At 47.1% G+C, this 25,931-nt stretch overlaps 1 protein-coding gene and 1 pseudogene across 3 annotated transcripts in view; both read right to left on the reverse strand.

The window, feature by feature from the left end:
* LOC142574132 (uncharacterized) overlaps nucleotides 1-24,944 on the reverse strand; it is a 42,920-nt gene extending 17,976 nt beyond the window's left edge. For all 3 annotated transcript variants that reach the window (XM_075683291.1, XM_075683292.1, XM_075683290.1), the window contains exons 1-2: nucleotides 24,766-24,944; nucleotides 8,377-8,477 (exon numbers count right to left, since the gene is read on the reverse strand). In XM_075683291.1, coding sequence (XP_075539406.1) covers nucleotides 8,377-8,477; nucleotides 24,766-24,880 — 216 coding nt within the window. In that variant the 5' untranslated portion in view covers nucleotides 24,881-24,944. The remainder of the gene's footprint in view (nucleotides 1-8,376; nucleotides 8,478-24,765) is intronic.
* LOC142573820 (uncharacterized) lies at nucleotides 12,129-14,313 on the reverse strand (annotated as a pseudogene).
* Nucleotides 24,945-25,931: the final 987 nt, after the last annotated feature.

A 25,931-nucleotide genomic window follows, 5' to 3' on the forward strand; every position in this document is an offset into this window, starting at 1 on the left:
GAATGCCTTTCTCCTCCTCCCGTTACGCTTTGCTCGTTCCACCGTCGTTATGGCTCTCGGGCAAACCAGTACCGCCATCCGTGCTCTTACGCGGGAAACGGCTGGTCTGAACACTGACGGTGATCGCTGTTCCCGGCTCTACATGCAGTCGCCTTATCCAAGTCAGCGACCGTGTCACCAAAGTCCACGATCTCGTCGACGCTGGCGCAAAGATTTCCGTCCTTCGCCTACGTTGGCTGAGCGCCGGCATCCTCCCGACTCGACTCTTCTCGCAGCCATCAACGTATCGACCATCCGGACCTACGGACAAAAGTCGGTGACTCTTGACGTCGGCCTCAGACGTACCTTTCGCTGGATCTTTGTCATCGCGGCTGTGCGCCAGCCCATCATCTGAGCCGAATTTCTTAGGCACAACCAGCTCATCGTCGACGTGTGGCACAGCTTCATATTGGACTCCAGGACGAGATTAACCGTCCAAGGACCGTCCTCCACCGCTACCGTCCTCCACCGCTTCCGCTTCTCCAGGGGCACCTCGCCGATCCGAAAGCTTATTCAGCCTTCCTTGCTGAGTTCCCGGATGTCTTTCAAGCCACCGCTTTCAGTCCTCGGTCGCTCCCAGCGTGACACATCCTATCAAACGACTGGCCCTCCCGTGTTTGCCCGAGCTCGTCATCTCGCGCCGGATCGTCTAGATGTCGCCAAAGAGTAGTTTCAACACATGCTTGACGTTGGCTTCATTCGTCCCCTCTACCAGTCCTCCGGCCTCGCCACTCCATATGGCTGACAGGAACACCGATGACGGGCGCCCCTGTGGCGATGACCGTCCTCTCAACAAGGCCGCTGTCCTGTACCTAATACCCCACATTCAGGAATTTACGTCTGCACTGCACGGCAGCACCACATGTAGCAAGGTCGACCTGGTGAAAGCCTATCACCAGATTCGTATGGAACACGTATTTCAAAGGCCACTGTTATAACACGCTTCGTCCTGTTCGAATATCTGTGCATGCCTTTCGGCCTTCGTAATACGGCCCAGACCTTTCAGCTTTTCGTTAACTAGATATTACGTGGCTTGGCGTGCTCATTTGCCTATCTTGACGTATCGTCGTCTACAGCGCCACCGCCAAAGTACGCGAGGTCACGCTACGTCGAGCACTTGCAAGTTTGAGCAAGATTGGTCGTGTCGTTAACGGTCCAAAGAGCGAGTTTGGTGTTACCGAGTTGGATTTTGTCGGCCATCGCGTCAACGCGCACGGCAATCGTCCACTCTCGACCCGTGTCACAGCCATCCGTGAGTTTCCTCAGCCATCCACAACCAGACAACTGCGAGAAATTTTTCGCCTTGTCAACTATTAGCGCCTGTTCACTCTGCAGCCTCTAGACAACCTTCTCTCGGGCCTCAAGACACCGAATACTCCTGTGGCCTGGATGCGACACCGCTAACCGCGCGTTTATAGGCATCAAAGAAGCCATTGTTATGCGACGCTCCTCGTACCATCATCTGTCATGGTTCTCGTGGGCACCACTGTCGGTACAGTCTTGCAGGAGTTCGTTGCTGGTGCTTGGCAGCCAATCGCTTTCTTTTCTAGAAATCTTGCGCCCTCTGAGCACCGCTGGAGCACGTTCGGCCGAGAGCTGCCCGGCATCTATTTGGCTGTAAAATATTTCCACATTTTCTCGAGGGACACTTCTTCCATGTCCTTGCCGAGCATAAATCATGCACTGATTTCTGCCCTAGCATCCACACCACCGCCTACGCTCCTGCGGAAAATTCAACAGCTCGCCTACATTTCTGAACTCACCAACGACATTCGTCACGTAAGCGGAAAATCCGACGCCATTGCCGACGCACTTTCTTGCGCTGCCGCACGTGAAATGAACCACGACCGATCGGCCATCGACTTTACAACCATGGCTACAGCTCGCAGTGTCGCGGCCGAGCTCCAGCTGCTTCGCACGAGCGGCATCTCTCTGGTATTTGAGGATATATATCTTGCTTCCTCCCTACGAGGTGCCCCTCGTTTATGATACATCGACCGGACGTCCTCGTCCTTAGGGACTTCCCAGGGTTGCCAGATCGCTCCACCCACAGGTAGCCAAAGGCGAAACTTTTGGGTAGCCCAAAATTAGCCAAGAAAGTTTCTCTTTTCGTGAAGTAATTTTTAAGCATACTGAATTAATTTTCGGCAGGAATACCTACATATTAGTTTTTCTACGCATGACCACGCATGACCACCGCGCGCATCGTCACATGAGCCATGCGGCACGAAAAACAGATGCTTCTCAACCGCAAGAAGTGCAGAAACGCAGGCATGCAGGCAAATTCTTGATACGGCAAATGCGGTCTTCATTGTAAATGCACTGTTTTATTTTTCCCAGAGCACCAAAAGATCACTAAAAGAAGAACACACAAATAGCAACGCGCAAAAAACACGCTAATCAATGGCATGCATTCGGGCGTGCAGTATTATTAGTTGCAGCTCATGATAATTTGCGCTTAACACCACACAATGCACTAAACGAAAAACTACAGGAAATTGCAAAACAAAGTCTAGCACAATAGATGGCGATTGGTAGAAAATCTAGTACGATAAATCGACACAAATAAGTATGCTATGATTAAGCATCACGAGCTTATGGCGAAGTGGAAGTGCTTGGTCCGTACAAGATATCAGAGCTGAAACGGGGCGGAAATTCCTGGCCCGGTTTAAAATCCTTGAAGCAGACACCGTTCCTGGCCAGGACAATGTTCAGGTGAAGGAGCGCTCGTCTCGTTAGGCATTCAATTTCAAAGGTCGGTTTTAATGAGCGAGACCTGGCTGAACACTCGTTCGACGGCGGCATTTGATACGTGAAGAGAAAGAAAAGGCAGGAGGAGGGAACGGATGGCTGTGGTTGCTGTGGGGCAGCGGAAGAGGATATCTTGTACGTTGTCGTTGGAGCAGAGGAAATTTTGGCAGGAAGGGTCCGAGCAAATTGCCACGTAGGCGCCATGCGGTAGGCAGAAAATCCGGCAAATTTCGATTAGGTTCAGCTCCCTGTTTTTGCTTCGTTCTGGCACCGAGGTCACCCGCGGCGCACCTTCAACGTGAGCTAAAAGCATCTCATGCTTAAAACGTGGGACGCCGAAAGTTCACATGTGGAGACAGCAACAGTCTGTGTTCGCTGGCGCGCACGCGCGGGTAGCGTTAGTTCGCGGATGGAGACGTATTTCCTGAGGCCACGTTTCTTAATTAAAATCATCAAAAGGCCGCGATCCCTGACCCTTTGACGTGCATATGTGTTCTCTAACAGATAACTTGCAATTTTTATTTTGTAGCAGACGCGCTCAATTTTCTTAACCTGCTGTCGTCTGCATTTTGATTCCAGCTTCTTTCATTTGTGCTTAACTATTTCTACTTTTTTTACACAGGAAAAAGATCTAGCCCTAGAATAGCCATATAACCAAAAAGAAAATTGTGATGCCAATTCAAACATAAAGAAACCCAATTTGGATATAATTAGCCCAATGCGGCAACCCTGGCCCTCGCCCATACCGCCGGGCCGTCTTTGATGGTCTCCATTTTTTACTCGTCCTGGCGTTCGCGCAACACAGTAACTCGTCACTTCTCGTTATGTGTGACCTAGCATCCCTGTAGACGTTCGTAGCTGGTCAAGCGCATGCCTCAACTGCCACCAATCTAAAGTGCATCACCACACTGCGACTTCTCTTGGCACATTACTGTCCCCGAACGCGCGATTCAACCATCTGTACTTCGATATTGTTATCGTCTTTCGTCACTGCGGGAGCCATCGCTACCTGTTAACGTGTATAGAGGGGTTCATCAGATGGCTTGATGCGATGCCCCCCTTGCACATGAACGATGGAATCAATAGTTGGAGCATTCATCATACTCTGAATTAGCCACTACAGTGTCCCTACCAACATTACTATTCATACTATTCACCCCGGTCGTCATTTCGACTCAACATTCCACTCAACATCTCGGCTACTCGGCGTTAATCACATCAAAACGGCTTCTTGACACTAGATATACAATGGGGTCATCGAACGTTTTCACCGTGAAGAATTCACTAATGGCTTCAATTTCTCCTACATCAGGGATAGAGCGCCTTCCTTTCGTTATGCTTCGCATCCGCACCACTTCTCGCAGTGACTCTTCGATCAGCGCTGCCGAGTTTACTTTTGGCGCCACTCTGCGAGTCCGGGGTGAATTCTTCGACAACTCGCCCACCGTACGTGCTAACGTTTACGACTACGCCTACCCTCTACGCAGTGCTATGTGTAATGCCTTTCCCTCAGGAAACCGACGTCCTTCCCGGCGTGTATACGTCAACCCTATCCTTGAAAACTGCGCGCACGTCTCGGCGCGCCTGTATGACGCTGTTCGTCGACTCTTACGGCCACCGCATGATTGTCCGTACAACGTACTGAAGCGTGCACCTAAATACTTTCTATTGCTGATCAGCGGCGGGGAAGATACGGTCTCTGTCCACCGTGTGAAGCCTGTCTACTTGGCCTCATACGATTTAGCCACTCCTGCTGTCGCATTCCCTCCCCACCACTCCAGTCATACTCGCCGCGTGCGATTCGCACTACCGCCATTCGCACTTCGCCACTCGTCCAGATCACGGCTTCCTTGCTAGAAGGGGGGATTGTAGCGCATGCATTCCGAGAAATTCCTCTGAATATACTTTACCCAAGTGCCTCACGTCGACTTTGCCAAGTGGCGCTGAATAACCCGGCATGTTCAGACGGAAGCACGAAAGAGGAGCCCGGCTGCCTACACACCTCATATATGACGCGTCCCTGTGGTGGCAATACTTTGTTTCACTACTGTATCATTATTCGCACTAACGTGGACATTAATTGTGAGATGGGTTCTGCGTGAATTTTTTAGGTGATGAAGAAACGAATATGCCCAGTATGCCAACTAAGTGTAACTAAGGTTCCATGAAGAATGGCGTACACGCCGTTGCAAAGAGCTGGCGATATAAGTTCACGTCAAAAAAGTTCATTAATGTCCGGTACATATCGAGGATCGACTTGTCATCTGCCAAGCTAGCATCAAGCAGGTTATTTGAACAGCAGCACAAACCTTCTGCCACATATTCGGTAAACCAATTTGATCGGTCGGTAGGTTTCGAAGTCTTTTCCACTCAGAAAAGCACAGCGATATGCTATCCCTTGGCCAATGGGCTACACATGAACCAGGTTGGCCGGAAAACGGTTTGAGATATACATAGTAAGATGCCGAAAAGTCCGTTAAGTACCGAAAAAATACTAATCGTTTAAAAAAAGAGCTTCACATGACAGCTAGCTTCTTTTTGTTGCCCCGCACTATATTGCACATAAAAAAATTGGTAGGACCGATCTCATCATGGACCGCCGACGATAATACGTTTAGCATTGAATCACTATAGCGACGGAAGGTATTGCCACTGTCAAAAGGACCTATGTATGAGGCATGTGCTCTAGCGTGGCTACTGGCTCCAGCTTCGGGTGGATGAATTGATGTTATGAGCGTCCATTTTCGACGTCATAATGTCTGCCGATTGACTCAATTTTCTCGGCATTCGAATTATTCCCCTCGTCTCCTTTGAAGGAACCCCCACGCTGCATGCTTTACCGCCTTTCGTGCCGAATCTTGCACTCAGGTCTGTCTAATGCTAGCACCAAGCGTTTCAAAGAACGTGCCTGCATGAGAAGGCCGACACGCACAGAACCTAAAAAAACTTAAAATTCTACATGTTAAATTACAACGTTTTAAAAAGCAATAAATGTCGAACAGGCTCAAGTCGTGACACTCGTTCGCACGTGTTCAAAAATGTGGCTACGGCTGACTTTCCAACAAGAGCAATATTATCCGTATATATACATACATTGTAAAAACACTAACAGCTGATGTCCTTGCCACGTACAACCTGCTACTACCTGCACACGATCGCATTTGCTGAAACACGTAGCCACAACAGGGCGCTCTGACTGTTCTTCAAAAGCGAATACCCCGATACACACAAGCACATGCGCACGCTTGAAAAATGGTAAAAAATTCAAATTGCTGATAACCTTGCCGCTTCCAACCTACTATTTATAGGCTAGAAAAAACCCCAGCACATCTAACAACATAAGCAAGTTCGAAGCATGCGGAAAAAGCATGTTTTCGTCACCCCCACGGAGCACTTGAGGAACACGTCTGTCCGCTTCAGTTGCTCAATTCAAACTTTCCTACAAACACTCTGAGCGAACTAACGGCACGACCGCCCAGCCTATACGTCGCTTCTGCACAGCATGGCGCTGAGAAGCGTATCTTGCATATCATCGGGCAGTCAGGCTCCTCTCTCGCGGCTCTTTCTGGACATGCTGCTCCATCTAGCAGTGCTGCCAAGACGTCCGCAAGTAGCCTCACGTGCCGTAGCATGCGGACGCTGAGGTATTGCCGGTCCCTTTGTTTTTCCATACTACCTGATATAATCATCCTTTGCTCGTTAGACAACCTGTTGCTTTCGGAGAAGCTGTTGACCTAATAGTTGCCTACATTTACAGTGTCATCAGAAAAAACCCTCACTCACTCCTTCTCTTGCCGCAAACAGGGGCGCAAGTGAGCGAAAGGCTCATCGAAGTGTGGCACACATCAGTGCATTCCTGGCGCAGTGGGAACGACGTTCATTGAAAAGCAGCACCTGCGCAGTGCGTCACTTGAAGGACATGTATGAACTAACGGAGTTTCGACCAGACTGGTACCACCTCGTGATATGCTGCCTGTCTTTGCCACTTTCTGAAGTTCAGAACTAGTAGTTTTTCTGATGTGCATTGTGTGCACACCATGAATTGTAGGTCCTTTCTCGGGCATCGATATGAGATGTGCTGGCTAGTGGCTACAGGTCACTAGTATATATTGGCTAGTCAGTACAGGTCATATAGTATATATTATACACTATGCAAGAACACAACGAAAGGGGAAAATTGTGGCACATTATGCCGAAGCATCGGGCTGCTATCCTTGCGAAACCAATGTGAAGTGGCTTCGATTCTGCTGAGCACGGGAGAAATTTCAACGGTTTCTCTGTGGTACGTTCGGCATGTCGAAATCATCTATCCTCAACTCAGTTGGTTGAAACGATGCTGAGCTCCTCTCCCACTAGACCGCCGCTACACGCTGTGCCGGCAATAGGCGCCGCCGTAAAGCCCTTTCTCGGATCCGGTTCTATTGCGCCGAGCATCTAAGAAAATACGATATATTTTTTTTATAATAGTGCGGCACATTCCCAAGACAATCACCTAGTAACCGATGTTGGCATCAAAGACCGCCTTTCAAGAGTATGACACACCTACTGGCACATAGGGAGAGACACAGTTCGGTATCAAAGAGATTCGTTGACGACTGAGTGGTGCATATTCAGTGTATCAAGTCGGCATCGAAGAGGTTCGTTGATGAGCGGCACATGGCAAGTGCAGCATTCCCTGTGGCTCTTGTCGGCATCAACTAGGTTCGTTGGAGATCAGCACACAGGTACACATTTCCATGTACCTTGTGGCCTATGTTGGTCAGGCGCTTGGTTTGGAACCCCGTTCCCTGAGCACGGCAGCCCTGCGCGCTACCCATTTAGCCATGGACTATCCTGAGATCCAGGTTTCCATGAAAATGGTTAGAGACATAGATAAATATATAGATAGAAAGTACGTAAGGTACCCGAAGAAGGATAATCGCATTAATACTTTGGACCACTCACTTTAAGAAACAAGCGATGTCGTAATTCAGGAGCTTTGCCTTTAGCGTCTCCGAAACCTTCACATCCCGCTGCAATTTTCCTGTGTTCGGTGGTGGTAAAAGCTAATAAATAGCAACAATATATTCCCTCTCGGTGGCTAGATGGGGGTTTACTATGGATACGTGAAATTTTAATGCTATTTCTAGGATATGCTTTATGTTCCTCCTTCCTTCCTCAGTGGGGTGGGTGCAGTGAGAGGGAAAAATATAGTCTGTGGACAAGAGTTTTTGATTTTTGGCCTTGCAGGATAGCTTACTTACAAATTTTTTTCAAGCGGTTTGAAAGAGAAAAAAGAAAGATATTGGAATAGACGTTTCCTACGTAGTCGACGACATATATCACATACCTCTAGAACTTGCTCAACCATTATTGTAAACAAACCTGAAGTGTCGGTGTATTTTGGCAAGCCTCTTTAAGTAACATTCTTTTTCCATCACTGCCGTACCTCGTGAGGCTCCTGATACTAGCGATAGAGGTAGCCAAAAATTTTGAGTATCGTTCATTCCTGTCAGGAGGCTCCCTGAAGCACTCAGTCGAATTTTGCATGCTGTTGAATATGTTGTGAAAAGATTAAGCCTCGGCCTAAGTGTACGAGATACATACCTTAAGGAAACCTGATGAGATATTGAGCCGCTGGGTTGCTTCCTTACATGAGAAGAGCACTGCAGTTGCCACTCGACCAGTTTTCGCAGTTTCCAAAGGATCTACGGAATGCCATTAAAAAAAAATGAGCTCTATGTCACGTTCTCAGTAGCACTCGCAAAAAACATATAGCATCTATGCATGCGCAGACTGAGCTTCGAAGCACGTTATTTGCTACACATTGAGTAAATAACTTTGTCATAAATAACTATGTGTAATAAAAGCCTTTGCTCTGCTAGTTGTCACGTGATCAGTTAACATAATTGTGGCACCGTAATAAACGTACGACGGCACAAGCACCATGGACAGCCATCCAAGGTGTCATGATATTGATGAAGTTTCAAATAAAGCCCTGAACTGACTGTGGGAGGGAAGCCTTTAACCGGGACGTAGTATTATTGAGAAATGAATTTAATTAGTCAATAAATAAACGTGTAATAAAAAGGAAAACAAATGAATAATCAAAGACGAGAAGAAAGCCGATAATAAATAAAATAAAGCAGTGTATAGCAGTGTAAAGCATAAATGAAAACTGAGGAAGGTAAATTTAGCATAATAATAATAATAATAATAATAATAATAATAATAATAATAATAATAATAATAATAATAATAATAATAATAATAATAATAATAATATTAATAATAATAATAATAATAATAATAATAATAATAATAATAATAATATAATAATTTACCTGTAAATTTGTTTTCATTTTGATTTTATAAATTTAAAATATATTGAAGGTGAAATGGATCAATCATGGAAAAAGCTAAATAATAATGAATGATAAGGCAATCGTTTTCTGTCACAGATGCAATTAGAAATTGCTCGGCAAACGTTCCTGTGGCTGTATCCAATAGCGTTGCTCCAAGTGAGAGTAAAACACTATTGCATAAAGACAGTCCTAGATTTTGGAGCTGAATTTGGAAACATCGTTTTCGGCGAGTGGGAAACTGTCGACACAATTGCAAAAAGTGATCGATGGATTCAGGCTCATCACAGGAAGCTTAAAAGGGATGCCACCCGAACACATCTCTACAAGTAGAAGTTAAGTGGGATAAGGGCGGAATACGAAGTGAAAGCGTTCTATTGTGTGCTTCATGCCACTGTGTTTGACAGCGAAGCTGTATGTGTCTAGGGCTCCATGCATTTTTGTTCTTCGTTAACAAAAACTATTATCAATGGCTCATGCTCTACAAGCATTCATACTCCCGTAAGCAAGGGTAAAATAAAATGGCTCATAGCCCCGTAAGGCTAAAGCACTCAGCAAAGTGAAGTTAACAGTGCCTAAATTCCTTGTAAACACGCACACAACATACGCAACTGTATGTCCAAAACTTTCATCAGCAACGGCTCATAACCTCGCGAGCAATGGCTCATACCCCATGAACAATGGCTCATGCACCTGTAACTAATAAAAGCAATGCAATTACTCATAGTCCCGTAAGGTTCATGGGTACTCACTTGCGTTAGCTGCGATGACACTACCCCTGGTGTCGTCGGTGATTTCAATGTGCATGTGTCGGTACCAAAAAAAGGGAGTGGTTTACATGTTCAGCGTTGACATTGCTTGCGATGCCACACCAATCCGGCCCCACCGACTACCGAGCAGCGTACGTGCTTGATTTGACATTATGAAAGAATGTGATTGCTGTTGTCAGTGAAATAATGGCTATCGATCAAGACGGTAAATGAGCGTGTTTACCTTTCATCACGATGACCAACCATCGCGACACCGAATGAGTTGGCATCTTTCTTAAAAATCATGTGTCACACACGTGTCGTGTGCTTAGCGACCTTCACTGAGTGGAATGGCTCATCATTTTGTGTGGCGTTTTCTAGTGATTTGTCACGTTCACGGGGGGGTCTTTCATAAGAAAGGATGAAGGCAATGCCACGAGGCTACCTGGAGTCGGCCATCCGCCACCTAAATCGCTCCTGATGGAAGACATCGCCAGTGTAAGCATGAGTCTCTACCCCCCCCCCCCCCCCCCGTGCAAGGTTAGCTCCACAGAAAAAGCAATGGAATCAGAGGGTGGGTTCACAGTCATCAGAGGTCGTCGTTTGAAAACGAATCTACGCCAGTCATCACCATGGTGTGAGTTGACGACGAATAAGGGTGCCCAGTCCTTTACGGTAGGGTGCATTGCTACATCAACAAGGGAGAATCCTATGCAGTCTTAATAGATAATTATTGACGAAATTCTTCGACCGCATAGCACCAGCCAGATAAACGAAGTTCGCATCAACGCCCACAAGAACGTATTTACGGTTGATGCGACAAATGCAACTATACTAGAGAATTTTAAGGGAGCTTAGACATTTGGCAGCATTCCTGTGCGTCCTTTCAAACTGTATGGGAAAGATATTGTAACTGGCGTTATCTCTAACGTGCAGTCTCAAATCACGGACGAGAATCTCATGAAACCTGTGACATCTACAGCTCGGATACTGAATGTGCGTCGCTTCGCGCAGCCACGTCGCATTCAGATAGTCTTTGACTCAGATTCCTCAGCAGCGTTTGTAAACGGAGGTTATGTGAGGCATCCTGAGCGGTCATAAGTGCCAAAGCCTCTACAGTGTCACAGATGCCAGCAGATAGGTCACGTGAGTGCAGTGTGCAAGAACACCATGACTTGTCGACGATGTGACGGGTGTCACCAAATGGAAGACTGTCAAGCGGATGCACCAAAGGGTCCTCACTGTGCTCTATTACTGGACGCGACCTCGAAGTTGTGTCCCAAGATCGTGCATGAAACACGAATATACAGAAAGATGGCGAAAAACAATGCTTCACGCAGAGAGGCAGCTTCATTAGTGCGCCGACGGTGACGTCGTTCACGCCAAGGTACAAGCGTGCCAGCAGTATTACCAGACATCAACCGAAGCCTCAAAAGTGCCCCGCATCTTGTCCGCACAGCCGTTAACAGAATCAGCAAGGGTATGGAAAAACCGAGCGGTCGCTGCCGTTGCATCGAGGCCTGCTAGAACGCCCGCAGTAACTAGCCCCGCGCAAGATGCTGCTGAGGCTGCGTTGCCTTTTCTTCCATCGATAGGGTTCTCACGAGGATCAGGCGGACGAAGGTTCTACGATGCGTGCTGCTCACAAGCTTGATGAGCCAAGGTCCAGTGCATCTGCTACAACTGGTGAATACGAGGCATGATGTGCTTTACAGTCTATGCACGCCATCTGCTTTAGCTGCGTTACAAATTATGTATGCCCTACAGCCGTCTCTCGCAACTCTACGGTAGTATCTCAATATGGCGCTCCCAGCAAGAACTTGTTCTTTTGAAGAGTTCATGTGTCGATATGTTTTTACCTAGGGGAACGCGAGTAACCTGCGTTGGCGCCTTTCAGATTTTCGACATCGCATATAAACATATCAGCTCTCTTTTGAGGCTGATTGCGGGCCCAGCATTCCATCTTGCTATCGACTATCAGAATATGTGCAACTTTGGTCACGGAAAGACATTCCCAGAAACAATGCCCTTTTGTGCACACTGTGAACGGTCGGGAGGCTGGGAACAAAGTGTGTTTATTATCAGACAAGGGGCTACATATATAGGGACAGATACAAATATGAGCATGCGCACTTCGTACCGTAAGGGCATGTGTTAACATGACAGTGCGCATACTTACATCTCCCTTCTTTTCGAAGAGAAAACAAAAATGAGAACGAAAAAATTTACAAATTCGCACGTCAGGGACCTAATGCTGCGGTCTCTCTGGCAGGGGGTAACGTTGTGGCGGTCTGCGCAGACGGATACTTCTACGAAGGGTGTCTTCAGGTTGTAGCTCCGCCACCTGGTCAGGCTGGGATACTGACTCTGCAGAAACTGTAGCTTCAGGGTCCGACGTAGGTTGCATTTCTTTGGAACTGAGATGCTCCCTGGTGCGCCGCAGCTCTTGTCCGCTGTCTGTAAGCAGGTTGTACGACCGAGGTGTGCCTGCAGGGCCTACAACCACAGCTGGCGACCAGGTTCTGCGTGTGGTGTCGTACACTCATACTGAAGACCCACTACGAAGATGGGGTAGACGCTTGGCCGTCCGGTTGTAGAAGATCCGCTGCTTTTCCCTTATTTCCTTGAGGCGATTGCGAACGGCTTGTGGTGGCACAGTCTGCGGTTCGAGGTGCTGGGGAAGAACCGGCAACTGCGTCCTTGTTTGGCGACCCATCAACCTTTGAAAGGGCGACTTTAGTTGCTCGTCCCTTGGCATGTTTCGCCACTCCAGCAGGGCGCTGTAAAATTCCATAGTTGCGAAAGGACACTTCGTTAGCAGTTTTTTCGCCTCCTGCACTGCACGCTCCGCCATGTCATTACCGCGAGGATAGTACGGGCTTGAAGTTACGTGGGCAATTCCGAGCTTCGCAGCAAAAGAGCGGAAGCACGCGCTGTTGAAAGGTGGGCCGTTATCACTGCACAGCTTTGCCGGGATTCCATGAGTCGCGAAGACGAGCATGCACGCATTGTTTACCGCTGTCGCTGTTGTATGACGTAGCTTTTGAATCTCGAAAAAGAACGAGTAGAAATCCACGAGGATTAAGTAGGACTGGTCATCGTGGTGGAAAATATCAAGCCCTACTACTTGCCATGGCAGGCATGGTATCTCGTGGCTAAGCATAGGCAGTCTAGTGTTCCTGCGCTTGTACTTTTCGCAAGCTGCGCATGACTTTGCTGGAGCCGAGATGTCCGCGTTCATGCCGGGCCAGAACATTACTTCTCTGGCTCTCATCTTCATTTTTTCTTCGCATCCATGTGCGGTATGTAGCAAACGCAGAATTTCCGGTCGCTTGGCCGGAGGAATGGCTATTTTGTTGCTTCTGAGGAGCAGGGCTTCCTCAACATGCAGTTCGTTGCGGTAACACCAGTATGGACGCAGGGCATGCGGCACATGATTCTTCGTTTCCGGCCATTCTGTGCTCGAGTAACGGCGCAGTTCAGCCATACTGGCGTCTTTGTTAGTTTCATGCCGAATGCTTTCGAGCTGCTGGTCTGACACAGGAAGAGAAGAAATAACGCTGACTTAAAATTGTTCTGTCTTGTCGGTTAGTTCCATAGCACTCGGGAAGCGAGAAAGCGCATCAGCTAGAAATAACTCCTTGCCTAGTTTGAACGTGACCTTGATTGGAAATCTTTGCAAAACAAGCCTCATGCGCTGCAATCGTAATGGGCATTCACAAAGTGGCTTTTTGAATATAGATTCCAGAGGTCTGATCCGACTCGACGGTAACCTCTGACTGCCCGAAGATATAATCTTGAAATTTTGTGCAACCATGAACAATTGCTAGTGTTTCCTTCTCGACCTGCGCGTAGCGCTGCTGCGCTTCCGTTAGCGAACGGGATGAGTAGGCAACTAGCTGCCCATCCTGTAGAAGAACGGCTCCTACGCCATGCTGACTGGCGTCTACTGACAAGGTCAATGGTTTTTCTTTGTTAAAATAGGCAAGGACTGGCGCCTTTGTGAGGGTCGCTCGAAGTTGACGAAAGCTGTTTTCTTGCTGGTCTGTCCAGACCCCCGCGACGTCCTTTTTTAACAACTCGCGAAGCGCCGCTGACAACGTGGATATGTTAGCGACAAACCGAGCCACGTAGTTGATCATGCCGAGGAAAACTTGCAGTTGCTTACGGTTTTGTGGTGGCGGGACTTGCACGATGTCTTCCACTCTGCTCGGGTCCAGGCACAGCCCCTCTGGAGTCAGAATATGGCCCATGTAGCGGACTCTTGGCTGGAGGAAATTGCGCTTGTTCTTATTGAGCTTCAGGTTGTGTTGTCTACACCGGGACAGCAAAGCTACTAAATTTCTGTCGTGTTGCTCTGGTGACTGTCCCCAAACCAATATGTCGTCCATAACGACGTCAACGCCCCTCAAGCCCTCTAGTACCTTGTGCATCACCCGCTGAAAAATTTCCGGCGCGGAAGCGATGCCGAACGGCATGCGCAGGAATCTGTATCACTCGTAGGGCGTGCTCATAGTGCATAAGCGGGAGCTCGGCTCGTCCAACTTGATCGGCCAGAATTCTGACGATGCATCCAGAGTAGAAAGGAATTTCGCTCCATGCAGCCGCGGTAGGCTATCTTCTAACGTCGGCATGTGGTAGTGCTCTCTTAGAAGTGCCTTATTCAAGTCGGATGGGTCCAAGCATACGCGTACTTTTTCTTTCTTTACTACCACAACCATGTGACTAGACCAGGAAGTCGGTTCTGTTACCTTAGCAACGACGTCGTCGCGTTCCATCCGGCCCAGCTCAGCTCGGACGCGCTCCTGAAGGGCGATGGCGATTCGTCCCGCTGGCTTGACGACGCCTCGAGCTTCAGGTTTCAGCTCCATGTGGTAGGCTACGTCTTTGATTTCTCCCAGCCCCTGGAAAACATCTCGAAATCTTTCCACTATTTCGTTAGTTTCCAAGGCGTCTAGGGTGTTTATGCAGCCAATCAGCCCTAAGCGTTCAGCCACCTTGCCACTCAGTGTAACAGGAACCGCTTGTTTCACGATAAAGAATAGCGCCGTGGTAGACTGCGTTGTACTGGTGACCTGAAGCTCGATCTTCTTCGTCGCCTTTTCTATGTGCCCGAAAAACGACCGCAGCGTAGAGCAGCAGTCTTGTGCTGGCTTCGTAGTTAAGTTTCTGAGTGTCACTTCGGGCATGACGCAACAGTTGGCTCCGGTATCAATTTTGCAGAGTATGGCGGAACCTGCGATGTCGACAGTCGCTGACCAGCGGTAGTGGCCACCAATTGCATTGACTTCGAGGGTTTGAAGAAAATAGCCCTCGTCCTCTGCCATTTCGACCTGTTTTATCTTACATGGTTGGCCCCTCGGTCTCGCTTCTGGTTGGCGACAGGCGCGCGCGAAGTGGTTTCGGCCGCCACACTTGTTACAGCGCTTGCCTTGCGCAGGGCACTTTGCTTTTCCGTGTGTGTAAGAGCAGTTTGAGCAAATTCCGAGGCTTGCTTTTGATTTCACAGCATGTACGGTGACCTCATCGGTTGCGCTTACTACTGCCTCCCTGATCTCGTTGAAGTGCTCCTTCGCTTGTTCCCTTGCTCGGCATATTTCCCCTGTTTCGGCATACGACGGATTTTCAGACAGAAGTTTCTGCTGCAGGTCCTTGTCTCTAACTCCTAGAATTATTCGACTGCGCAGTAATCTGTCCTCTAGTTCTCCGAATTCACGCTAGCGAGCAAGAGCTCGGATATCGACCATCCACTCGTTAAAAGATTCGCCCTCACGTTGATCTCGGGAGCCAAAACAAAACTCGTTGAACGTTAAATTCTTCGCTGGTTTGTAGTGGGCTTCGCATTTTTCAATGAGCTTATCGAGGTCTTACTTTTCGTCCTCATTTGCGAATTTGAAGGTATAGAACACCCGCCTTGCTTCTTCACCAACTGTCATAAGAAATGTTGCTGCCTGAACTTCTTTAGGCTGCTTCCTTAGTTCGGTCGCCGTAGAAAATAGAGTAAACTCACTTTCCCAGCTGATCCAGTTCTGGTAAGCATCACCCGTACTTTCCAGTGGCTTTGGCGGTGGTAGAACCATCGACGCCATACTTCTTTCTCTGGAGTGTACTAGGGGTGCAGCTGGACGAGGGGGCGGGGAAGAACAGCGGTGAACGCGGCTTGCGAAACGCATCGCCGCCCCACTTCTGACACCATGTGAACGGTCGGGAGGCAGGGAACAAAGTGTGTTTATTATCAGACAAGGGGCTGCATATATAGGGACAGATACAAATATGAGCATGCGCACTTCGTACCGTAAGGGCATGTGTTAAATAACAGTGCGCATACTTACACACACGTCGTGACATTGTGTACTCCCGACATTTGGTCACCGAGCATGCTTCTAATGAATACATCTGTCTGATGCTAAGGCAGAAACAACGCATGTTATCGGTCATTGGAGGCTAAATACCACCGAAAGAGAGATTTGATCGCCTACATCTTAGTTCAGTCGTCCAAATGTGCTCTGGAGCATGTGAGGTCATCGAAGACTTTAACGCCCACCACCCATTATGGAGCAGTGTTGCGATAAATAGACGCAGTGAAGAGTTGGCAGAGTTCATTCCTAACAAAGGAATTTCAACTATTAATGACTGCCCTCCTACATTTCTCCGAGACCCGACGTATAGCAGCTCCTTACACCTTATATGGTGTCCAGAAACCTTCTACCCTCAACAACTTGGTGCACATATTCAGAGACGCATGGTAGCGGCCACATACATGCATATGTACAATTGCAATGGTTCCTTCAGGCTCCTACACCTCGTATTTGTTGTAATAACTGGCAAGATTGTCATACACTGGTGGACAACTCTTTCTCGGACCAATCGTCGCCGCCTGATCTAGAACGTATTATTACCACAGCTTTTCATCACATGTCAAAATTCATGCTCTTATACGTACCTAGAAGTTCCATCCACACCGAATACGAAAAACTACAGTCTGTGTGTCGCCACACCGTGAGGGAATACCGAAAAACGAAACCTACCTCAGACCGTACTATCTGTCGCCGAGTTCAATGGCATGTCCGTCGGCACTTTTGCAAACTGGGCACTAAGATCTGGAGAGGATAGTGTACTTCCCTTGATCATCGCAAACCACTCCAATATACGGCAGGTATCGCAGCTTACCATTTCCCCTTCAAGAAAAGTACCCGTTACGGGTTCTGGTATTCTACAACGTACATTGTACACTGTACAATGTAGAAGCGAGGTAGAGTTTGCAGAGGAATACTGCAAAATGATTGTGGCTGTAGCTTCTGCTCCACATTCAACGGTCGACCGACAAGCCCCGCCATTCACATATCACCGTCTTGACATCATGTTCACCATGCAAGAACTAAACGCTGCACTGTCTTCACATCGAAGACCATCAGCGGCTAGACCACATGGTACCACATACGCTGCGCTGCGTTCTCTGGGGGAAGACGCGCACATTGTTCTACTCTCCTTTTTCACCGCACCGTGGAGCTCCGGCACTGGGCCGGGCAAGTGTAAAAGCAGTCGCAATATAGCGCTTCTGAAGCCTGGCAAAACACCTCATGCGATATCTTCCTACACACCTATTGGCCTAGCAAGCAGCGTAGGCAAGATCATGGAGAGAATTGTGCTTACAAGGCTATGTGTTTTCGCGAAAATTAGAACCTTTACCCAGACATGAAGACGAGTTTTCGCAAAGGAACATCCTCCATTGACAATGTTATTGACTTGGCGTCAACCGTCGAACAGGATTAGAAGCGTCGACGCTTGTCAGGAGCACTCTTTTTCAACGTCAGAGGTGCATATGACAATGTGTTGGATGATGCCATTCTTGACGCACTTGAGGAGCTAGGATTTGGAGGTAGTGGAGGTAGCATGTTTCACTGGTTAAGGAACAACATTACAGGCTGGACCACATTTATGACGAAAATGGATGGGGAGACAGGCGTCACCAAATCAGCCGCGGCGTTCCTCAAAAAGGCGTACTCAGCGCTACGTTGATCCATATAACCCTTATTGGATCGCCTATATATTGCCAGAGACTGCCATAATAGGCCTATACTCTGGCAACATCTGCATATGGGCTTCTGGTATTCTATGGCCACAACTTAATGCAAAACTACAATGTGCAGTGTCGGTCACCTCGAAGTATTTGCAGCAGGAAGGTCTACAGGTGGCACCTACGAAGTATGCAGAACTTGCCCTTATCCGCAAGGTGATGCACCGCTACCACATACGATCAACGGCACAGCCATACCATACATATTGCACCACATATTTCTAGGAGAGATGATTGACCGATACTTCTGCTTTAAGGAAGTGTCGATGCTCAAGTTCAAATTAAGCAGCTTCATACTCATGCTTAAGTTTATAGCAGGCATCAAGTAGGGCCCGCCAGAGAGATCGTTCCTACAGCTATGTGAAAAACTTTTCGTATGCTACCTACGATACAGTTTAGCGATTATTACAAACATTCGCCCCTCCTTCCTACGTGCACTGGGGAACTTACAAGCTCAGGTATTAAGAAACTGTCTTGGTCTGCCACCCTGCACTACGACAAATGGCGTGATCGCGGAAAGACGTGCACCTCCTATAGACGCTTATCCTTTAAGCGAACCTTTAAGGGTATGTCTTCGACTACTGACCTGCCATGAACGTCACGGTTTATCGACCATTCGCGTTCTACGTCTAGACAACACTTTCTCAGAATATCTTTCGCGCTGTGCGAACGTCTTTCCCTCATGCTTTACCACGGCAAAAGCAACGGCAGTAGCAGCGTGGACTTCGCTAAGAACTGTGGTGAATCTGTCCATTCGCTGTGTGAGGAAAAAAAACATCAATACTCTCCTCTTGACTTAGGGAACTTACTTTAACACATATATCTGAAAATTATGCCTCCTCCTTACATATATTTACTAACGGGTTGGTGTCAACAACCATTTCAATCGTGGCATTCGTAATACTGAATATGAAGATTAGTAAGCGGTTCCATCTCGACCAGCAAAATATATCAACGACGGCTGAAATTGTTGACATTCGGGAGACAATTCTTTACATATTGATGGAGCCGCGTCAGACTTGGACTATATTTTGCGATTCCAAGCCTGCACTTCAAGTGATCGTTTCTGCCCTTAGACGATTACTTACTATGCCCATGCTCAATAGGTAACCGATTTACACAATGTCCCCCTTAGAGCTAGCAATTGCACAAGGCTTCAGTGGATCCCGGCATACTGTGGCTTCCGTGGAAATGAGCTCGCTGACACGGGGGCAAGGATGGCCCTCTCTCGTTTAAGGTCCTCAACTATTTGCTTCAATATATGCCCAGTGCTGCTGAACAGGAGAATATCGTCTGTAAACTGAAGGTTGCTGAGATGTTCGCCGTTGATCCTCACTCGTAAGACTTCCCAGTTCAATAGCTTGAATGCTTTCTCCATGCATGGAATGAATACCGTTTTACAGACTGTGTCTGGTTGCTTGATTTCACTATTTATAGTTATCTTTCTACTTTTCTTGTGGAGAATCAATCTGTCTCTGCAATCTGTGTAGTTGTTTACCAAGATATTCACGTACGCCTCCTGTACTCCTTGCTTACGTATGCCTCTATGACTGCTGGTGTCTCTATTGAATCAAATGGGTTTTCATAATCTATGAATGCCATTTACAAAGGTTGATTGTACTCTGCACATTTCTCTACCACTTCATTAATAACATGGATGTGATCCATTGTAGAGTGTGCCTTCGTGAATTCAGTCTGTTCTCCTGGTTGATTCAAGTCAAGTGTTACCCTTATTTTATTGAACACTATCTTGCTGAATATATTATACAATACTAGAAGTAAGCTAATGGGCCAATGATTTTTCAATTCTTATGCATCTCCCTTTTTGTCGATTAGTATAATATCGGCATTCCTCCAGTTCTCTGGAACTCATGAAATCGTCAGACGTTTGGTTTAAAGCGCCGCAGGCTTTTCAAGCATGATATCTCATCCATTGCAGGATTAATTCAAGAGGGATATGCTGGCGGTGTACTAAGAAAAAATGTTTTTTTTCTTTCGGTTTCTGCTTCTCGACACTCCACGAGGATGTGGAGGATAGTGAAACTTTCACCGCACATAATATTGGTTGAAGGTTTGTTACAAAGAGCAAAAAATAATGGTTAACATAATTGTGTCCTATCCTAAATCTGCAAAGTAGGATAGGACCAGTTCGTTGGGTTGTCTTTGCGGCAGGCCGGAAACCTTACTGTAGCTTAATTACGTGAAGGATTTTTTTTTTCGTTTCAGCGTTCGACAAGCGGTTCCAGTGGTTTCTCAGTTTCTTTCGTAGGAAAGGCTTTATACAAGTCACTGGGACAGCAAGCGGTGTCATTGAGAGCTTGCAATGCCATTGATGTGGTGATTTCGTCGGCAAGCGCATTACCCTCGATTCCTCTATGCACAGGAACCCAGTATGCTGTGAGAGGTCCATTAGGTGTATGAATAATGCACGAAAGGGAATAAAGTTTAATGATTAGAGGAGTTCTTAGCTTTTACAGAGACATTAAAGCTGTTAAACGCCTAAAAACCTTGAAAATATTTCTCGCTTTTATAAATTTAACTTCATGTATTTTACCACTGGAAGTACTGTATACTCCTTTTCCCTAAAGATACGTGTTTGGGGTGCAAAATGAAAGATTCAGAGATAGGGGGACCGACAGCATCGTAACACATGCCTTCAAGCGACTTTAACGCATCCGTGTAACGTTTGGAACCTGAATACATCGACTTAAGTTTTAAAGAGTGCAATTGAATTTGTGTCTGTGAAGCATGTTTCGTGGCCTGAAAAACGATGTGTTACGTTATACCACTTGCCACAGCTACCGTGGTGGTAGCAGCTCCCTTTGAGGCATTAATTAAGCTACGTCCAGAAAGTGAGACACTCATTTCTTCGCCGAGTTTTCTCACATGCATTGAGAAAGGCTGTCTCACTGAGGGCATAGTATTAAACAGTGTAGCAGACGTCGCGTTAATCCCAGCCGCGTAATAGGCGTGCTCAGGTTTCGAAAGTACTTTAAGGAAACATACGAGCATATTGTACGTTCTTTGCTGATCCAGCCACTACTCATTCGATTCCACGCAGAGACTGCGCAGGGCTAATTCTGAAGCCTCCCCTGGCCTGCCTAATGTCTAAAGGATAAACAGGATCAATCATATTTAGGGCAATTGGTGTAGCAGGCTGATACACCACAGCCCCGTAGTCTAAGCGCGATCGTCTAATACTTTTGTAGAGATTCATTAAGCGCGCTCTGCCACTGCGATAATTTGCGTGCGGCATAATTTTCAGTATATTCATTGATTTTAGGCAAATGGTCTTGAGGTATTCAGTGGGGGGAGGGTAGCTTAGTATTGAACCTAGTATGATACCCAACAACTTATGTTCTTTGTTCACGGGAATGTTCTGTCCTTGCAGTTGGTTAGTGGGGCAAGGAAGTAGCCCTCTGTTTCTCAAAAAAGGACACGGGAGCTTTCATTTGGATGGAACTTGAACCCATTTTCCTCTGCTCAAGCAGAACTTCCCTCTCGAAGGCGGTAAGGTTGCAGGATTTAAAAAGGAAATTCACATTGCTTACGTAGACAGATCAGAGAATGGCAGGGAGGTAGGGAAGAATGCACATTGCTTACGTAGACAGATCAGAGAATGGCAGGGAGGTAGGGAAGAATGGAGCGCGTTGTTCTCCACAATACAACGCGCACAGCTTAGCACGCCGTCCTTGGGTACCCAAGTTTCCTTTGTAAATGAATGCGAGATTGTGTTATCTATTTTATGCTTGAAAGTACGTTTGGAGAGGTAACTCTCAATAATGTTCAGCATATTTTCCTTGATACCACTTCCTAGCTGGTCACGCAGTGTGACATAGTGCCACGTAGTGCCGTAGGCCTTTCCCACGTTACAAAGTGCCAATAAAAACTGTTTATAAATATACGCATAATGAATAATTGCCTCGACGGGCACGAGATTGTCCCCACTTGTTGGCCAGCCCTCTCTCTCTAGAACCCCATTGGCATGCACGAAGCGATTTCCCTCTACGAATTGTAGAAGACGACGGAAGGTTGACACTGCGCGAAAAAAAAAGAAAAACGAGGACCCCAAAAATAACCCACAACACACCAATACACTGCGCTCATGGTGTGTTGCTGTTTCCTTTCGTTTGTTCTTGCTTTTCTCGTGCAGTTTTAACCCTCCTACAAGCATGACCCACCATGCTCTCAAGGACGTCCTAAATAGACGATGATTTATCCGGTTTTCTTTTTCAAAAACATTGCAACGACAGCTTACAAGAGCTATCTGTCGGCAACATGTCACTTAAAAACACCTTGTACGAGGGGATATTGTCTTGCGTAAGCCTAGGCGGGAACAGGTAATTAACGGTATAAAGCACTATAAAGCAGGTATAAATGCGGGAGCAGGTATATTAACAGGATGATGAACGGTTGGCAGCCGCCGTGGATATGTCGCAACGACTGGTTGTCGAGGAGGCCGTGCGGAGACGGATGCCTAAGTAAGTGGAAGGGCGACAGAATACTACGAGAGTCCTTCCATAAACGTGGAAGTACTCTTGTGCTAGAGATGCTGCATTGGTAGTGCCTCAGCAACTTGCTCTTCAACAACTCGTGGGAGCATTGGGGCGAGCTGTGTAGGAGGCGGTTGCGGCAGTGAGGTTCGGGCAACTCAGCCAATGAAAGTAGAGAAAGCTGACATGAAACTTCCCGCCCTAATGCTTGGATTTGTAGGAGCAGAGGGAGGGATCAGAGAGGAGCGCTGTGGCATGGAGGACCTCGTGGGCCACCGATGTGTGCCTGGTCAAATCTCGCTGCCTCTGAAACTCGTGTGCTTCATTTTGAGATTTTTCGACATAGAAGCATCCACACGTTTGCGCAGGTCCATAGCCTCTTTAATATAACTGGTGAATGTTTAACCCGGCTGTTGAGCTCACTCTCTCAGAGGCTGCTCGGTGGGCGACTTGTAGCAGGTGGGGCGACCGAGCACCTAAATGAAACTGATCTCGAACACTGACCAGGACTCAAAGTCGGCTTCGTGATTTTTGTACCACAATAGAGCCGCGCTCACAAGGTAGAAGATCGCGTTATTTCACTTGGAGGTATCATCCCACCTGTTCTTATGAAGACAGCCAGCTGTTGACATCATTGTCACCCGAACTGTTGAACGCCACGGTATTTATGTGGTGATGAGCGCCAGAGCAGGCCAGAAATGGTGTAGGCGAAGTCTGCTGGATAAAATCACGCATGATGGGTGACAGAGTCCGAAACCGGAGTTCCAAGGTAAAGATGTACTAGAAGACCTAGCACTTCCGTCAACTGTAGAGGGGTGTATTCAACAGTTCAGCAGGTATCGTGAAGCGTAAGCTGGCAGTCAAGCGACACAGAGCAGGAACGCGCCAAGGAATGGCGATCCGTCTCGCTCAGTGGCTGCAATTCAGGCATCGAATAGACGACTTGATGATGATGATTGTGATGTCCTATGTTATGGTACAGACCCATTGAGGGGGATAGGCCACGAATCGGATGGAAATGTCACAAGAAAATGTAAACAATGTAAAATATGTTATAATAGAACGTGAGAAAGGAACCGATAATGAATGAAATAAAATAGTGCAATATGACGATTTGGCTAGCCTTGTCCTTGCACACTTCCATCTTCATTATATTTCTCCTAATTTTTGTTCTTTCTTCGTTTCCTTCTTCCATTTCTTTTTTTTATCTCTTGTTAACACATCTGACAAGATTTAGATGTTTTAAAGCTTATGTGTTATTCTTTTGTGCGTGGCTCGGCAGCGCGAAGCGCCGTACATGCGAATGTACTTATGGGGGCTGATCAGCAGAGGGAGAGACAGCGGAAGATGGAAAGGCAGCGAGGTTAACCAGACTGAGTGCAGTTTGCTACCCTGCACGTGGGGCAGGAGAAGCTGATCATTGCTTTTCTGCAAAGGTTATTATAAACAATAAAGTTAAAAAAAACTTGATCTTCAATGCAAAATGCAAGCTAACCCGTGCGACACAACGGCCAAACTACCTGTGACTATCTGACATGACATACACCGCAAGAAAATTATTTTGTAATGGGTTACTTCTTTTCCAAACATGATAAGTTATTCTTTATTCATTTAATAGTTGGGTAATGCACGGGAACATGATACGCGACAGCATACTCACTACAGCTCATACCTGACTTGTCTTATTGTGTTTTGACCAAAAGCTTGACTTTTATTGGCGGTTGTCGACTACAGGAAACATGCCAGAAAGAAAGCTTTTCTTTCTTACCTTTTGTATTCAGTACAGACTTCTTAGCTAAATGTCTTCAGCCAACACTGAATGGCAGGCAGGTAGCGATATTTGTTGATTTACAACAGGAACGCAACAACGGGGAAGACGTTCGCCATGCGACTAGCATCATTTTGAAAGCACGGTCAGAGGAGACGGACCGCGTTGCGTTGCGTGATAATTTTTGTTTTCGTAGATTATGCTTATTGTCGATGCGTTTTTTTGCATAGAGATATTAAGGTAAACATTTTTTTTCGGAGGGAGAGGAGCAGGTGAAGTTTGATTGAAGGCAGAATGTTATACTTGTCCTTATGGTACAACATACAATGTGTTGCGCTGCACCAACGCTGCAATCAAGGTTGATCTGGTAGAATCGGACTCTCGCAGGAATCTGCCGGCCCCCAAAGTTCTCGAAAGACCCGCGAACGGCCGTTTCCCAAAAAACAGGAATTATCTTGTTAGTTGAAGCACACTGACAGACGACTCGCAAAACGATGCATTAAGAACTACCGTATTTACGAAGTAACCAAGGCTATTGCGTACTTACTTAACCGTCCACCACACCATGGAAAGTTTTTGAGATTTGGAGCAATTGTCGATGGTTGCCCGTTTACGGCTACAATAACCGATAGGAGTATCAAGAACCAGAAGAGGTTTCCCATTTCTCACGAGTGATGTTACACGTATTCGAACTCGGAATGCGCTCTAAAAACTTCCTGAAGTACCCTGCCGTTTCACGGAAATGCTGTCATTTTCGAATAAGCAAGTGACCGTGGAAGTATAATTAATGTTCGCGGATTTGTCCCCGCGTCGTTTATTCACGGCTGTTCGGCAGCTGCACAGATATGAAACTGTGGAGCGTCACGACTTTATTATTGTTAGATCAGGTGCTCCCACGTACAGCTCATGGTGGCAAACTGCGCCTTGGCATGATATATTCGGGCAAGCAACCGTAATGAAATATTGCTTCTATTGTAGCGATCGTCGCCTCATGCGCACACGGGTCGACACGCATCGTCGATCTGTGCGTGTCATAAATAACGTACGCCATGCGTGTCTACGAATGAAAAACAACACGCTTTCGGCGGGACCGAGAATTAAGGGCACGCGGTAACAATTGCGTTTCCTAGTGCATTCGGGCCTCTTTGGTGCAGGTACTTCAGCAGAGAACAAGTGCGCTAAACACGGATGTAGTATCTGCGTCCAGCAGGATTGCGTGCATTTATTAATGCGAATTTAGCTACCAATTTAGCTGCCGTGGTGCTGCTTTCCGATCCAATTCCTGGAGTACTTGTGTTCATCTACTCGAGCTAAACCATGGAGTGTTAGCCAGGCTCTATAAGACCCCTGAATGACGGATGAATAGAAGTACTGCCATCTGCGCCGCCCTCTCCTGCTTCGCGCTCGTTTCTCCTCGTGGGTTGTCGTCCTTCGATGGCGGCAGCCCCATGTCCTATGCAGCGCAGCAGACGGCACCACATGTTAATGTGAGCGCAATGACAGCTTTTTAGCTCGGTGCTTTCGCTTTAGCTTGTATTTATTACCTGTCACACTGAAATTACGACCGATAGCCTTACTTCAACCCTCGCGGGAAAAGGCAGTACTAGCAATAATTTAGGGGGAAAAGCATGTAAACATGTATGCTTTCAAGTCACAAGATAGAAAGCATGGGAACACACGTTGGCGTCTCTGTACGGGCTTTGCTGAGTACGG

This window comes from Dermacentor variabilis, chromosome 3 (assembly GCF_050947875.1).
Source record: "Dermacentor variabilis isolate Ectoservices chromosome 3, ASM5094787v1, whole genome shotgun sequence".
NCBI lineage: Eukaryota > Metazoa > Arthropoda > Arachnida > Ixodida > Ixodidae > Dermacentor > Dermacentor variabilis.